At 36.3% G+C, this 16,962-nt stretch overlaps 2 protein-coding genes across 3 annotated transcripts; one reads left to right on the top strand and one right to left on the bottom strand.

Annotated features, from left to right (window-relative positions):
- The first annotated feature begins 2,976 nt into the window (after positions 1 to 2,976).
- On the top strand, positions 2,977 to 8,591 carry LOC127447459 (popeye domain-containing 2-like). The gene is made up of 3 exons (XM_051709348.1): positions 2,977 to 3,818; positions 5,172 to 5,280; positions 5,435 to 8,591. Exons 1-3 carry the CDS (start codon positions 3,328 to 3,330, stop codon positions 5,939 to 5,941), a joined length of 1,107 nt encoding a protein of 368 aa, XP_051565308.1. The 5' UTR covers positions 2,977 to 3,327; the 3' UTR covers positions 5,942 to 8,591.
- Positions 8,592 to 8,742: 151 nt separating this feature from the next.
- Positions 8,743 to 16,132, bottom strand: LOC127447458 (phospholipase A1 member A). Of its 2 annotated transcripts, none has more exons than XM_051709346.1 (11): positions 15,694 to 16,132; positions 14,124 to 14,343; positions 13,850 to 14,027; positions 13,244 to 13,352; positions 12,071 to 12,172; positions 11,762 to 11,854; positions 11,458 to 11,643; positions 9,788 to 9,877; positions 9,368 to 9,476; positions 9,035 to 9,190; positions 8,743 to 8,903 (listed from the first exon to the last, which is right to left on the bottom strand). In XM_051709346.1, exons 1-11 carry the CDS (start codon positions 15,752 to 15,754, stop codon positions 8,822 to 8,824), a joined length of 1,386 nt encoding a protein of 461 aa, XP_051565306.1. In that variant the 5' UTR covers positions 15,755 to 16,132; the 3' UTR covers positions 8,743 to 8,821. The 2 variants fall into 2 exon arrangements, with proteins under 2 accessions (XP_051565306.1, XP_051565307.1); XM_051709347.1 differs by having other exon boundaries at positions 11,458 to 11,625.
- Positions 16,133 to 16,962: the final 830 nt, after the last annotated feature.

The raw sequence follows: 16,962 nt of genomic DNA, 5'->3' as shown, positions 1-16,962 counted from the left end.
CTACTCTTTTGAATTTTGAATGGTGTCAGCTGCACTAGGCTATGCACGCAGGCCTAAAATAGAGCTGCTGCTCCCAGCACACTCTAATCTGAGGTCTACGCACAGCAGTGCTTTTATTATGTTCGTACACCTGGTGTGAGCAGGACAAATTAAACTAAACATTTGCATTTCCCCCTAAAGATTGGTGTTTTAGTTTTTTTTGTTACATTAATCCCATCATAGGCACAGTGAGTTTAAATGTGTAAATTTATTGTTTTCCTTCTGAGTTATTAATCATACTGTTTTGTATTTACAGTACTATTAAGGTACTATCAACATCTATTCAAAGCCATATTTGAATAAGATCATGCTTGTTAAAGTAACTATTTAGTTATAATTATTATATAATTATAATAATTTATGCATTTAATATGCACAAAAATATATGCACACTTGCTGCAGACAAAAGTAAAGAGCCTTTTATCTTTCTTTTACTATCTCACACACACACTTGCACTTACTTTCTGGCCCAATGCCTTGTAAGTATGTGGCTTTGAAGAGTAACCTTTGCTGATTATTGGCCTCTGCAAAGGGAGGACCCTACATGTACAGTATACACATGTAAGAGGATGATTACTACCTCACTATCTTGATTCTAAGTTGCTGGGGGAGTGATTTCAGTGTGCTTGACTTCAGTCAGAAAGTGTATACATGCTTGTATATGAGTGAGAATGAGACAAAGGCTTCCTCTCTGCATGCTTTTTTTGCAGGGTGGATACCAAATAGACTAAATATTTGCTTTGACACTGCGATCAAGAATGTCAGCTATTAAAATTGCACAAGACATCCAATGTATATTGACTTTGCATAATATACAAGTATATTTTATATTAGTTATCATGGTATATATGTAAATTGTCAGCCTGGTAATTTAATACAAAATAATAATCCCCCCTGGAACCATTAGCAGCTGCGATAAGAAAGGAGGATGATTTTCCAGGGGTCGTGGCGGGAGGTATGGTGCATAAGCTTTTGCTTTACGCAGATGATATTCTACTATTCATCTCCGACCCTACTAGATCTATTCCTTGCCTCCACAGAATTATTAATTCCTTTTCTTAGTTCTCAGGATACAGAGTTAATTGGTCTAAATCCGAAGCTTTGGCTCTGACAGCATACTGCCCAGTAACGGCTTTCCAGCCGGGCGCCTTTCAGTGGCCCAAACAGGGCATTAAGTATTTGGGTATTTTATCACAGCAAATTTGTGTGATTTAGTTAGAGTTAATTTTGACACTTTAATAAAAAGGTTTTCGAGTGATGTGGGCAGGTGGGCTTCATTACATTTATCTATGATTGGGAAGGTTAATGTTATTAAAATGAACTGTATTACAAAATTCAACTACCTGCTACAATCTCTCCCTGTAGATGTCACCCTCTCTTATTTCAAGCAATTTGATAGCATAGCGAAGTCCTTTATTTGGAATGGTGAATGTCACAGATTACATTTTAGCAAGTTACATAGGCCGATTGACAAAGGTGGGCTAGGCCTACCCAAGATTTAGTTTTATTATTATGCATTCAGTCTCAGACATTTGGCTCATTGGCCACTTACACCTGAGAGAGCCCCTCCCTGGTTTTGGATTGAACAGGAAGTCCTTGCCCCTATTTCGGCATTGCAAAGTCTGTCTATCAAACAAACCGGAGAAGTTAAGTTACACCCCATTATCTCGCATTTGCACTCGGTATGGACAAAAGTGTCCAGAGTGTTTAATTCTGACATTTATTTAAATGTTGCTTTGAGCATGTGGCTGAACCCAAAATTATGTATTAATAAGTCCCATTTCTGCTGGACAGAGTGGATTGTTTGGGAGGTTAATATATTCAGTGACTTATATGAGAGTGGAGTGTTGAGATCCTTTGAAAATATAGTTCAACATTTTGGGATTACCAGATCTCAATTCTTCAGGTACTTAAAGTTGTGCCATCTACTCTGTACCACCTATGGGAGTAGTACGCAGCCCCCTAAAGTGGCAGATACCCTTGAGGTGGTGCTTGCTGCTTTTAGAAAAGGTCATGAAGCTTCAACGTATTATTCCTTATTGATCCAGAGTCTTGGGGATGGGGCGTTAACATCTCATAAGAGGTTATGGGAAAAAGATTTGAATTTGACAGTGGAAGATGGGGTGTGGGGAAGGATTCTGAAAAATGTTAAGATCATGTCCAGAGATGCAAGGGTTCGCCTTATGCAATTCAAGATGTTACACCGTTTCTACTGGACTCCCTCCAGATTATTTAGGCTTGGTCTAAAAGATACACCCACCTGCAGGCGATGCCAGTTGGAGGATGTATATATAACCCATGCTTTCTGGTCTTGTCCTAAGATTTAGGAGTTTTGTTCAGGGAGAGGGACAAATAATTTGATATAATTTGATTCTGTGTGTATGTTCTGTTTCTTTAATCCTATTTTGAATCAATAAAATGTTAATAAATAATAATAATAATAATAATAATAAAATAATCCCACAAAATCCTATTTAATTCCATATCTCCTAATAATAAATTATGTGAAACTACAAACAGGGACTGTCAGGGAGGGGAGGTAAACAGTGTTACATGACCTCCCCTGTGATGTTATCTTTCTCAGATTCTCTCCATATGCTCTCCATAGCCTGTAACCCATCTATCTTTAAATGCCATTACTTTAGAAGAGCTGGAATACACTTTACTTTTTATTACATAAAAAAGGATAATTGGTGACCTCTGGCAGAGCTTTCATGATCTTCCCAAAAAGTCAGCGAAAGCTTCGCCCAGTGTCTCTTTCTATCGTAATCACTCTGCCTGGCCACTATTGTGTTATGTTAAGTAGCGAGTCTGCTTTCTGTCGGTGGCTCTTTCCTCCTTGGGTTTCAATTCCAAACATGGATATCCTTCTCAGGGTCTCTCCCCCTGCCTCTACTGCTCCATGTTTCCACCAGTCTTCAGTCCGGTGAGGCAGAGGGAACAGAAGCAGTGAAAAAGAAGACTTTGGGCTGATATTGTAAAATTCAGTAGGACCAGTGGATGCCAATGGAATTCAGTGGAAATATGAAGCAGCCTTCATTCCAGTTTTAACTAAACAGTAAGGTGTTTATTGGCTGTTAGATGCTAAGGGAAACAGTCTTTTTATACATTTTGGAAGTTTTGCATTTTTATCCAGCTTTTTAACACCATGTTCTTATAAACAACTGCTTTTTTTTGTAACAAAAACATTTTATCCCAACATAGTTTTTACAAGTCTTTTTGTTAAATTTTTTGATTCAGTGTTATATGAATCTTTTTGATTGAGTTGGAGACGCCAAAGACCGAAACATGAATGGTAGCGACTTGTTTGTAAATTATAGTGCCCATCACACTCTTTGCGATGGATGGACCAACAACACTGAAGGTGCCATCTACCATCTGGGTAACACCATCATTTTTTTGGGGTACATGGGTGGCAGTGTAGCATATGGGGCTCTGTACATCTTCAGTTTCTTGGCTCCCGCCTTCCTGTGTCTGGCTCTTTGGGGCTGGCTGACAGTGTGTGGCCTTGATGTCTTCCTCTGGAACCTGCTGCTGATGCTGCAGTGCTTGGCCCAGGTGTGTCATCTGATGTTTCGGCTGATGCAGGATGGTTTAGCCAATGAGGAGCTTTCTGAACTGTACAAAGCTGTCTATCTGCCGCTGGATGTACCTGTGCAGGTGTTCAAAGAGATCACTGCTGCTAGTGAGAACAAAGTGCTCTCTCTAGTGGCCGAGGAGACATATGCTGTGGAGGGGAAGACACCCATTGATCAGTTGTCCTTCCTCCTTTCTGGCAGGTGAGTAATAGAATGCAGGGCTTGACTTTAGTGGCCCGCCTACGTATTGATATATCATAGACTGTTATAGACATACAGTATTGTAAATTAGTATTTAGTCTTGTATTGGCACAAGATATTACTCTAAACACCCAAGTTTGATAATTTCATACTTCTGTAGCTGAAAATGTACCAGTCTTAACCCTCATGTTCTGTAGAGATTAACTTTACTGTACATTTTTGGGGTCCCAGAGACCCCAATAGTTTGTGTAAAAAATAATACTAATTTAGCCTCTTTTTTTCACTTAAAGTTATTTTAACAAGTTCCTCGGAGGCAATCAAAACTCAATAGAGCGCAACAGTTGGGTTTCAGAAGTAAAAATCCCATTAATTTTTTCCATAAGCAAACTGATCTTTAACTATAACTCATAAACCTTTAAAGACAGACCTACCGTGAGTTCTGAGGTTGTTAATCGATGGTATTTGGCTCTGTTAAAGTCATCTGTCCACATTATTTTGACTTCATTGTTTAAAAGTCATGGTTAATAGTGGAACTCCTGGTGAAGAACTACAGTGTTCATGATCCAACAGTGAAAGATCCACCAATCAGAGAGTCTTGGCCAACAAAGCATGGCAAACGAGCCCGGTAGCGACAGACCATTCTCAAGTCAGTCTCCAACACTCTCAAACTATTTATATATTTGTATATCTAAATATTTTGCAATATTCTTTAAATATATTAATTCTACATGTATAATCAACAACTTTAAATTAATAGTTTTGTATTTTGTATTACATCATTTGCAGTGCTTCTTGAGATTGTAGTTCATTCCCTCATGAAAAACGGTAAGTCCACAGTTGTACCTTTGTCTATTTTCTAATAGTTTTTTTCTTTAAATCAAAGTTTGTAATATTGTGATTCATCTCGGAGCTGGCTGGTTTGATCATGGCTTAGAACTTTTTCCTGGAGGAACCAAGATGGCAGAAAAAATGAGTGGGCACTGTTGTGCTCTATAGACAGATATTATTGAAGCATAAACCCTGTTGTGGCACAAATTAGACATTTTTCAGATATGTGACTGTTATTCAATATAGTAACATTTCAACAACTTCAATTTGATACTGGCAAAAAAAATAAAATAAAATAAATATGCAATGAAAGGAATCCAAGTGTTTTTGAGCTATTAAAAAGGGCCTTGGGGTGTCTTAGACCCCAAACAGAACATGAGGGTTAATGTTTCTATTAGCCATTCATTTTTATCTTTATAGTGTAACTTGCATTTTGCTCTACCAAAAAAAAAAAAAAAAAAAAAAAAAGAAGACATAAAAGAGGAAAAAATTTAAATCACAATGTGAAAAATTTTCCTTTTACAGGATTAGAGTGTCCTTAGAAGGTCAGTTTCTCCATTATATATTCCCTCACCAGTTTCTTGACTCTCCGGAATGGGAATCCCTTAGACCAACAGAAGAGGGGAACTTCCAAGTATGTTTTGTAATTAGAACCAATTAGACTGGCCCTATCATGGACGGCAAAATATTTCCTGTGCTATTGAGCAAAATTATGTATTGTTCATACAATCAGGAATTATTATATGCCCTAAACTCCCCTTGACCCTTTTGACCTCCTTTGACCTCAGGTGACACTAACCGCAGAGACAGACTGCCGTTACATCTCGTGGCGCAGACGTCGGCTTTACCTTCTGCTGTCCAAAGATCGTTACATTGCCCAACTTATCTCTGTCATGCTTGGAAGTGACATTGCTGACAAACTCTACTCACTCAATGACAAAATATTTTCCAAGTGTGGCATGCGCCTTGATATTCGTCTGCCTAGTCTCTACCATGTTTTAGCCTCCTCGCCACAGGTCAGTGAGGGAGACAGTGCTAGCTCACCACCCCGGGGGAGCCAAGGAGATCCTACAGTTGCCAGAGTTGATCCAGCTACTTCTACCCAGGGCAGAGATGCAAGAAACTCCAAGCCGGACAAGGGAAAGACCCCTGTATCCAAACCTCTGAACCAACTGTGGCCCTCAGACACAGAGATGCCCTCTGGTGAGGACTCAACCAGCTTGGTCCTGGAGGACTTTGCTGATATGACAGGCTCTCTAATGGACTATGGGAATGAGAGGGAATATTTAAAGTAAACATTGGGGGGTTGAAGCTAACACACCAGACCACTTCTTAAGTCACATGTAAGTACAAAAGTAAAAAATGAGGGATGGGAGCAGTATGAACAGACCTGGTTTGAGGGGGAGTCTGTTTTGCATGAAGAGGCACAACTGCACTAATAGACATTAGACTGCACAAACACTGACTAATTACGAGAATGCAGAGTGAGGAATGTGCATGCAGCATTGTTGTATTTTATTCATCTTTTTGACCTGGCTTTTACATCCTTAGTGTTGTCTGATGAATTCAGTGGATGCAATCACGGAATGTAGTAGTATATTTACTAATAATATACAAACTGAATATGCTACAGAATAAGATAACCGTGCTATATGTCTGGGACAGAAATGTCCCAAAATCTGACAAAACTTCTCTTTTGGGGATGTCCTGTAAAGTAAATAGTGTTTTTATTTTTATTTATTTTTTTTTTATTCTAAAAAGGCAAAAATAAATAAATAAATAAATAAAATAAATAAAGAATAATTTTAAGTGGCAAGGTTAGGGTTAGTCTGTAGTAATTAGAGGTCCAAGCACTAAACTCCTCCTAAACAGTTTATCGATTCCCACAAAATTTAGCTTGAGATGCTCATGACAAAAATTTTGCGAAATAATTTTGATTTGTCAAAGTGTTTAAAATATATTATTTATTAATTTATTTATTATTATTTTAAAATTTTTTTTTGCCGTGGACCATATTCACTTATTAAGGTATACCTTAAGTCCGAACTTCACGAAACTTGGGAAACTTTCACTTCAAGACATTTTGAGGATGCATGCCAAATTTAATCCAATTCTGCCCATAGGGGGCGCTACAACTAAAAACCAGTTATAACTCAACAGTTTGATAGAGGAAGTAGAAATTTGGCAAGAATGTTCAAAATGTCTTAAGTTTCCAAAGTTTGGTTAAGTTTGTGTGCTAACGTATCCTTAAAATACTGACTGGACAACTCAACCAAAATGCCCAGCAGCAGCCAATCAAATTTCAGCAGCTAATAACTTGCGTTGTTAATGGCTGATCATTATGAAATTTGACAGAACTTCGTCAGTATACCAAATTTTGTGAGAATTGTCCACAAGTTGGCACTATATAATAAGGTAATATACAGTATATTTTAGCGGTAATAACTCGTGAAGTGAAATTGCTAGCAAAGTAACTATTTTTTGTTTATTGTGGGAGAAAAATGTTTAGGGGTAGTAGACAGAAAAAACATCATTAGCACAGAATAAAACAATAGAATTCAATGAAAAGTCCCCAGCATGATAGAAAAACATGCATATGTGTTGTCGCGTGTGTGTGTATTTCTGTCAAGAATTAAAAGGTTTCCTTGGGTAAGAGAGTTTTATTTAGTCCATGGTAGTTGAGTTATATTCAGTGTTTCTGTCTTGGGATATTTTTGATAGATGTTTCTATGCTTAGGAGAAGGGTGGTATTATTTGACTACACATACTTGTGTCACTGACCGGGAGGGGTTAGGGTTAGGTTTAGGGTTAGGGTTAGGGTTCCACTTCGATTCTAAAGAGGATATGCTCCACTGGCCCCTACTGACACCCCTAAGTTGTAGGAATGGCCTCAGAAATATCAAGACCATATCATGGACAGGAGTGGAATCTAAACAGTTCCTAATCTCATCACAGCTGTATTTCATCTGCTGACTGAAGATAACATGAACAAAGAACAGAAAATGATTAATATTGTTTTGTTTGTTTGTTTAGGACAGTGACAAAATATATTTACAAACCTTCATCAAACCTTCCCAAAACTATTCTTATTTTTTATTTATTTATTTATTTTTCACAGAAAGTTATTGTTTTACATGATTCCACATTGCTGTGAAAAATTGCTATTTTTTTTTTTAATAGTATTTGTATTTGCATGTGGTTGTCAGCTAAATCAGTTTGGAACACTTGAGACAGTGGCTTTGTAAAGAAGACAGAAACAAATAAGTTTTTTTTTTTTGTTTTTTTTTTTTAAACAAACAAATGAATCCAGTTTAAAGAATTTCAGAGTTAACTGATATATAGATTGATAGATAACACTGATTTAGTTTATGACAAAATTGTGTGCTTTTAATTTTGTACAACATATCATAAGGAATTAGTAAATGCTACAACATCATGCACTGATTTTATTTAGATTTATCTGTAAAGAGAGGACTGTACACTGACCATATTATGAAAGTGTATTTTAATGGGGCCAACTGTTGTTTATTAAGCTCTTGGTTAAAATGTGACTTGATATTCCTGTCCAGAGATTAGCCTTATGACTAATTTTCAGTTAACATATTCTGATTTTTATATAGTGTCCAGTATGATTATGCAGAGTGCAGAAATGTTGAATTTATGTTGTACCACTCCAAAACTTTTAATCATGAAAATGAACCAATACTTTCATCATAAACAATATTTTGTTACTGATTAGTGTCCAAAAAACCCCCAAAACAAACAAACCTAAAACTAAAATTCCTCTCTGCTGATATTTTACTATTACACTCCCTGTAACAGTGCACAGTAGTTTTAGCAAAAAAAAAAAAAAAATCTGAAATCCTATTTTACACACTGTAAAGACAAATTTTGTGAAAAAAATAAAAATAAATAAACACATCTTTAACAGAGTATTTAAAAGTATTTTAGTCCCCTTGTATACATTTTGCATCATAAGCATTGCCAAGCTGTGGTGCCTCCAAACCCAAGCTATGTGTTGACCTTTTCTTGTTAGTGTGGTTGAGTTTCACTACTCTATTGTATATATATAGCAATATGCGGCATGCACGCATGAAGCTATAAAAGCTGGTTACCTACTAAATTCATCAGCTCTCATAAGGAGATCTTGTGTTGTGTAATAGAAATCTCTTTATTTAGCACACCTGGACAAAGTCATGTGACCATGGTACTCCCCTTCCAATATGAATGTTCTTCACACATAATGGATCCATCGCTCTGCACATAAAACACAAATACAGTATTGGAGCACATAGTGCATGCTCCCTCCACTTCCATTCAAAATATTTTGTATTAGGCATTCAGAAAGACAATAGGGAGTTGAAAGACAAATAGTAGTACTACTTTACCTGTTTTGAGGGAATTCGGAGATGCATATGTACTCGAAGTGGATGTCGCCTTGTCTGTAGAATCGTGCTCCTGTGTTTCTCAGCTGCATTGACTCAATTTTACACAGCCACTCTGGGTGTGCAGTCACCTTTTTATACCCAATTTCATCTGTAAATCTGAAAAATAAACTAATAAATATATACTTGCCCAAATAACAAACATGTTCACACACATGAATGAATGTGAGGTATGCAATAAATGAACAGATTATAGCACACAACCGTTTCCCCAATTAATCCATAGTTAATCCCCCTGAAAATACGTCATTGAAATGAGTGGCTGGTAAAACTCACAGCTTGAGTTTTAGCTCTGTCTCAGGGTGTCCCGCAGAGATCAGGGTGAGCTGAACTTCAGCAGTCTTATCTAAAGGGGAAACCTTCAACTCCACAAGGATGTGATGTGCTGAGAAAGAGGATGAGGCAGACATGTTCCTTTTTTGTTTACACTGAGAATATATTCTGCTTGCTTATCTGGCTGCATTTCTAATGACACAATTCCATTAACACAAACAATTCATATAACAGATATTTCCATGGATTTCACTTGGATTATTGACAACCCACAGACTATGAGCCTGTCTGGAATGCCACAAACATAGATAAGAAGAGTGATACAAACAGTGAAGCGTCCAAGTGCTGTTATACTAAATATCAACACTCTTAGAACGCTGCTTGTCCAGACCAGAAAATACACACATTTAAAGAAATACACACCACAATAGGGAGCTGCAGCGGTGGTCAGGAGGTAGACTTTTTCTCGATTTGGCAGGGGAGACACCTTTATCCCACTGTTCTTTAACAAGCCTAAAATACACATACAAAGACAGACCAATGATCCGTCAAAGGGATGTGTCATATATTATGTGAAACAATATTATCATTTTGTTACAAAATCAGCTTCAAATTATATTTTGAACAGCTAATGCAAGGCACTCGTGCACACAAAAGAAAAGTCAAGGCTGAGTAAACACCTAAACTTACATGAACTACAATAGTAAGATCGAATCCATTTAAGATAAGATTAATTCACCTGGTATGTGTTTAGAAAGAAAATCCCTCACAATTATACTTTTTTACATATACTTTACAACATGTAATTTGCCATAACTATGGTAATTCATCCTTATGAAACTCTGATAAGTCTTTGACCTAAAGTTTTGTGTTTTAATTATAACCATGGCTGAAGATGGATGAACTTGACTCAAGTTTGGACACAATTAGTGGTCAGTCTAACAACTATACTCAAATGTCAAACTATTATAAAATCAGCTGCTGCTGAATTCAAAGTTTAACCATGCCAGGTAAATCATTTTCTGAACATCTGTTGAGTCCTGGACTTAGGATATTGAAAATGTTTTGATTTATTAGGGGGCAAGTTTGTGCATAAAAAAATAATTTAATGAGAAAATCTTTAATGTCTGTAGTTTTTCTTTAGTACATTAGTAGTCTTTAGTATTTTCAATTACATATTTCATCAGACAATTTCACAACCTAAAAAGTTTACTTTTTACTTTTAAATACTTTTAACAATATTCATAATAAAATAAAAAATAATATCTTGTAATAATGTTTAATTTTGATTAACAGATTCTAATTTTTTTTATCCCCTTTTCTCCCCAATTTGGCATGCCCAATTCCCACTACTTACTAGGTCCTTGTGGTGGTGCGGTTACTAATCTCAATCTGAGAGGTGGAGGAAAAGTCTCAGTTGCCTCCGCTTCTGAGATAGTCAGTCTGCGCATCTTATCACGTGGCTCGTTATGCATGACACCGCGGAGGCTCCCAGCATGTGGAGGCTCATGCTATTCTCTGCGATCCACGCACAACTTACCACGTGCCCCATTGAGAGCCAGAACCACTAATAGCGACCACGAGGAGTTTACCCAATGTGACTCTACCCTCCCTAGCAACCGGGCCAATTTGGTTGCTTAGGAGACCTGGCTGGAGTCACTCAGCACACCCTGGATTCAAACTTTCGACTCCAGGGGTGGTAGTCAGCATCTTTACTCGCTGAGCTACCCAGGCCACCTACAGATTCAAATTTTTTAATATGGAGTATGTAGTATGGTGCTGAAACACTAGAGTGCAGAAAACATAGTGCAGAAATGTTGAATTTATTAATTTCTGAAGCTAAGAAAGTAAAAAAGTTTACTTCTGAATACTTAAGTATATTTAAATGTTTCAACTTTTTTACTTTTACTTAATCATGTTTTGGCTAGATACTTTGACTTTGTACCCATACTTTAACCTAGCCCTAAGTATAATTGCAGCCTTTTTTTTTTTTTACTATTTGTGTTCACAAACAGGCTTAAACATGTAAAAGATCCCAACTTAAAACACTCCACTGTTTTTTACTGTTACTTATTCTGCTTACACATCATTACCTATTTGTGGGCATGTGCCATTGAAGGGGCCCTCACAGCTGATGCACTTTCCTGCCAGGAATTCCTCATAATTGGAGCAGGGGAAACCAACGAGTGGACATGAGCTGTTCAGGGCGCTCATGTAAACATGCAGCGCCCTCATGTGGTCACAAATGACATAACCATACACTGGAAAGTAAATAAAAACTGACAACACAGGCAGACTCTCAGGCGGCAAAGAAAATTTCATTGTGGTCTAATGTACTATGGATTGCATATTATGTTATTTTATAGAGAGTTTGGTCAGCACTTTTTACTCTCTTACTTGAAGCAAACCTTGAGCGTGCGCACCCAGCTTGGTCCATTCCACCATTTAAAAAGAAGTCCACGTGCCCGACAGGAATGGATATACCAAAGTCTGCAAAATTTAGACTGTTCAGTTGTGCACAAATGACCTATAGTTTCCATAAAGAAAATGGCACCAGTGGCATACTAATAAGAACTCTTGGTTTAACCATTAAATAAGATGGCCAAGGTGTCAAGAAATACGAGATAATATAAGACTGTGTTTCTAAATAACTTAGAATTCCTTATTATGCTCTCTATAATTATTTTTTAGCTTATTTATTCTTACAGTCAGAGTCAGTGTGGATGGCTTCAACAAACAGAGCATCTGATGAATCCAGGCGGTCAAATGGATCAGCCCTCTTGAACATTGGGCCTGCTGGGTCCAGACCTTGGGACAAAGAACTCAAAACTCATAATCTGTATACTAAGTATTTTTATCTGACTGAAATTTTCTCAATTTAATCATAGGATTAAGCTTATTTTAGAAAAACATAAAACACATTAGTCGTAAAAGCATTTTAATTGGTCAAAAGAGGTCTTGTTTTTTTTTTTCCAAGGCTGTGTGACCGAACAATTTGTCATTGTTTATTTGCTCTACAGTGCTTTCTCTGCCTCTGCTTTAGTCTAAAAGCCTCATTCAATGCAGTTATGATCTTTGTTCCACTCACAAAACTAGCATCTTCAAAGCTCTCATCAGGACAAAATTAACACCATAGTAGTAGATGGTCATATGGTAGGCTGTCCTTCTGATGGCATGTTTAACATTACATAAAGTCATTAAGTAATCCACTACAAATGACAAATTACTTCTATAATTATAATCAGATTATTTTACTGATTACTTCATTAAAAAAGTGATCACATTACTAATTACTTTACTTTTAAGTTACTTTCTAAACCACTTATCACAATTTTTTTTGTTTTTCTCCTCAAACAAATTCAAAATAATGTCTATTTTCTCCTTGTTCATTGTCACACCCTTCAGCTATCACAGAAACGCAAACAAACGTACATATGAACATATTAATTCACATTTTAATTGTATTACACATAAATAATATTTTTTAGAAATATTTGTAACCCAAGTAATGTACTTAAAAGTAATTACTTTCATTGAAAGTCAGTAACTGTTATCTGATTACAAGAATTTCAAATGTAATGTATTACACTACTTTTTGTGCCTTAAAGTAAGTAGATTACAGTAACTAAATACTTCATAATCCAATTACACCCAACACTGGTAGTTTGTAATAATATTTATTATTATTTCTTTAAAAAGAAGCAGTTAAACAATTTTGTTTAAAAATACTATTAATATTTGGAAAAATTAAGTCAACTAAATCAATGTTAGGTGCACTATAAACCCGAATAAGTCAACTTCACTCAATTAATTGATACAATTTTGAGCTAAATTGATTGATAATTGTAATACATTTTTAGTATTATATTAATATATTACCTGTGATTCGACCAAGCTTGCCTTCAAACAGGGTCCCCACAAATCCAGAAACATGTGCTCCAAGACTCACACCAATGAAATGGAAAGACTCCAGAGTGCTTCCGTACTTCTGCAAAGAAGACAGCTAAAATGTACTTTTGACATGATGTAATACTTTGTGCTTTCTATAGAAATATATATTGATCATTGTGAACAACAAGTTTATTATGTGCTAAGCCCTGTTGAAAAGACCAGCATTTCTGATTACCAGCATACTATATGTTGTGTTTTGTTATCCCCACCAGGTTTCTCAACTAGCTTCACCAACCAGTCCTTGGTTAACCAGCTCCACTAGAAAGGCCTTGCTGGTTGACCAGCATCGTTTCTGGTGAAGAGCATAGCTATGGTGGTCCACCAGTTATACCAGCACCAAACCAGAATATTCCAACTGTCTGTCTGGCCTATTCAGCAGGGAGGAGTTTACTTGTTTTTTCAAACACGGCGAACAAACTGGCAGATGGATACTGCTCACAGAAAACCTCACAGTAGTATTTAGTAGTCAAGTATTCTAATATAATAATAAATTACACAGAAAGGTTTCAAAATAATCCAAGCAATTACTCTTACCGTAAGTTGATGAATAAGAACTGATATCTGCACTGCCACCTCCTTGTAGTTCTCTACGACCAGGTTATAAGCAAAGGATGCTCCATAGACCCAGTCCACCACCAAAACATTCACATCCTCTTCACGCAGTAGTGCCTGTGCTAAGCCACTCACCCATGAGGGCTTACTGCCCAGAGCCCTAAAAGAGAGAAAGTACTAAATGAGACCTGTGTAAAGAATTATTCGCAGTGAATACTTTCCTAGTGCAAAATTATGATATGGTTAGATGCTTTACCTGTATCCATGAATAATAACTTTAGTGGGGAGTGATGAGTTGAAGTAAGCAGTGTGTTTCTGGGTGTGATTGAGACAGTCCTGTGTGAAGAGGCTGGCACAGTCTGCATTCTTTCGTGTCAGGAGAAGGTACTGAACCTGCAGCTTAGTGCCTTGTCTATATTCCAGCCAAGTGGTGTTGTTGAAGTCTGCACACTTGAATTGGGATGCTTCCTCCCCACCTGTAAATATGTATGCATGAAATTCTGTTTGGGAGTTGTGTGCATGGGTAAGCTGAAAAGTACAGTTTTGATATTTGATTGATGTATAATCGGGTTTCATAATTTAATGAATATAACGGGGTTCGGGAAAGGAGGAGGCGGGAACCGGATCAACACTCAACAAGTTTTCATTATAACATAACATCAAACTGGAACAAAATAACAGATGTCGAACACACACACAGCTCCGTGTGTGTGTGTCTCTCTCTCTCTGACATCCCATGCTCCTCCTCTTATCTCTCTCCCGCTGATTGTGCTACTCAGCGGCAGGCATGCACCCACACTGCCTGGCCATGCCCTCCTCCTCATCACAATGAGGAAAACATGTTTCAACCTACTTTTTCTGTCTGCTGTATTGAGATAAGTCAATTCACTTTTTTGCTTGTTTCCAGTCTTATTTATCTAGTACCTGTTGAATTGAATATTCAATTGATACCATCAGCATTCTCCAGTAATGCATATAATAATTTTCCTTTAAGGAATAGTTCACCACAAAATGAAAATTCTTTCTTTTTTTGTTTACCCTCATGTTGTTCCAAACCCATACGACTTTATTTCTTCTGCAGAACACAAAATATTTTAAAGAATGTTGTGATTGTTGAATTCAACACATTAGCAGTTTTATGACACTTTTGGGTCCTTTTTTAAGAATTAAAATAAGTCACTATCAGTTGCTATTGTATGGAAATCAGAGAGAGATCGCAACATTCTTTAAAATATCTCCTTTTGCGAAAGAAAGAAAGTCAAATGTTAGGAATGACATGAAGTTGAATAAATAATGACAGAATTTTCAATTTTAGGTGTACCATTCTTTTAACATGAAATTTCTACCTCTTCTAAATTTCTATCTCATAAAGATAACGTAAAATAATTTCAAATTCTATGTCTACTACTTAATATACTATATGTGAGGTCAAAGTAACTCTGATTTAATTACATTTTTGAGCTTTCAAAAAAACAAAAAACAAAAAACAATAGATTTGTATACATTTTATCTCACACTTATCAAATTCTGTATTCACTATTTACTTAACACACTGCTGATTAAGTCACATTAATGAACCACTGTTAACTGATAAATAATTTTTTTCCAAAGTTTTCTAAATTAAATATCTGTTTATGATGTGAGGTAATCTGTGAAACGTTTATTACAAACATAGTTGTTTATAATCAGATATAAGCAAGTCTGTACAACAAACTGTAAATTATACATTGGGGTGTGGAGTATTTACGTATAACCAATAAACCTGGCTCAAAAATTTGCAGAAGATTAAGCTGAACTTGGCTGGATGTAATATTAAATGAACTTACCCACAGCAGAGGTGACAGACATTGAGAAATAAGCAAAAATCTTTATCCATTTCCAAGCCATTTCTTCATTGGGTATAATGATCAACAATGCCAAATCAGCTGAGTAAAACGTTATTGCTTGTTAGATTCCAGATGTAAAAACTTATTCTTCCTCTTTCTGCATCCTATCAATATCTTTGTTATTGTTCTTCAACTAGTTTCCCTAAGAAGCCTGGAATCCACTTAATAGTCAGCCACAATCTGTTACACAATGCCTGGTTCAGAGAAAAATGTTACAATATCCGATTAAGTGAGATGAAAGGGCTTTTGGCAAGCTTTTCCTTCTACTCCTGGCTCCCTCTTATAACCCATATAGATGTGAGAGATATTAATTCCAAGCATCCATCTTGTGATGCAGAGACTGCTGGATCGAAAGTGTATCTAGTGGGCTTTAGTAGGCTTTCACTACAACAACTGAAAAACAAATGATCTATGTTGCCTGGTCTGCAGCTATATGTGAACCCATGACCACACAGAGATGAAACGTTTGATTGTTTGTCCGCAGGCTGGACTCTGGCCTTTAGGAGAGTGTAGACCCCGTGATTTCAAGACAGAACAGAAAGTGAAATTAACACAATCACATAGCCCCACTTGACAGACATTATTATTAACTGTTATATATTTTGCACTGAATTTTTTTTGTCATGTTTCTCAGTAAAAATTATAAAGGAAATAAAAAAGAAAATAAGATTTGTTTTCAGAAATTCAACATTTCGAGAATATAATTTTTGAACCCAGTTTTTTTCAAATAGTTTTTTCTTGTTTTAAGTGTAAACAAATTATTATTATTATTATTATTATTATTATTATTATTTTGCTTCACACAAGAAAAGTACAAAAACAATTTCAGGAAAGTCAGGAAAAAAACCTTATTCTTTAAAAAAGTATTAACTTTTAAGAAAGTTATTAAGCCCATGGGAGATGCTCATGGCAGCTTCTCAACATTGCTCCGGCTTTTTTGCAGTATGCAATTCACATATGCAACGCACACACACACATACTCGACTAACCAATAAGAGAGCACACTATCCACTATGATAGGCTTTAAGTTTGCCTACCCTTAAAGGAACTGATCCTAAAAGGATTTTCTTCTTTGCAAATTCAAATTTCCAGATGTCTACTGAAAACAAGCCTTAATACAGTTTCTTATGCAATTTTTCTTAAGTACATTTATTTTGCTTTAAGGATGTTTAGATATTTTTATTAAAAAAAAGGTTACAATAATTATAT

The sequence above is a fragment of the Myxocyprinus asiaticus genome, chromosome 10 (genome assembly GCF_019703515.2).
Source record: "Myxocyprinus asiaticus isolate MX2 ecotype Aquarium Trade chromosome 10, UBuf_Myxa_2, whole genome shotgun sequence".
Classification (NCBI taxonomy): domain Eukaryota; kingdom Metazoa; phylum Chordata; class Actinopteri; order Cypriniformes; family Catostomidae; genus Myxocyprinus; species Myxocyprinus asiaticus.
Note: the sequence above shows the minus strand (reverse complement) of the source record. Positions and strands in the feature narration are given on the sequence as shown.

Coding starts and splice junctions, on each gene's coding strand:
- LOC127447459 (XM_051709348.1), top strand. CDS start 3,328: ATGAATGGTAGCGACTTGTTTGTAAATTATAGTGCCCATCACACTCTT. Junction 3,819..5,171: donor TCCTTCCTCCTTTCTGGCAG/GTGAGTAATAGA, acceptor TTCCTTTTACAG/GATTAGAGTGTCCTTAGAAG. Junction 5,281..5,434: donor CAGAAGAGGGGAACTTCCAA/GTATGTTTTGTA, acceptor CTTTGACCTCAG/GTGACACTAACCGCAGAGAC.
- LOC127447458 (XM_051709346.1), bottom strand. CDS start 15,754: ATGGCTTGGAAATGGATAAAGATTTTTGCTTATTTCTCAATGTCTGTC. Junction 12,173..13,243: donor CAAGCTTGGTCGAATCACAG/GTAATATATTAA, acceptor CTTTGTCCCAAG/GTCTGGACCCAGCAGGCCCA. Junction 11,855..12,070: donor CATCCACACTGACTCTGACT/GTAAGAATAAAT, acceptor TAAATTTTGCAG/ACTTTGGTATATCCATTCCT.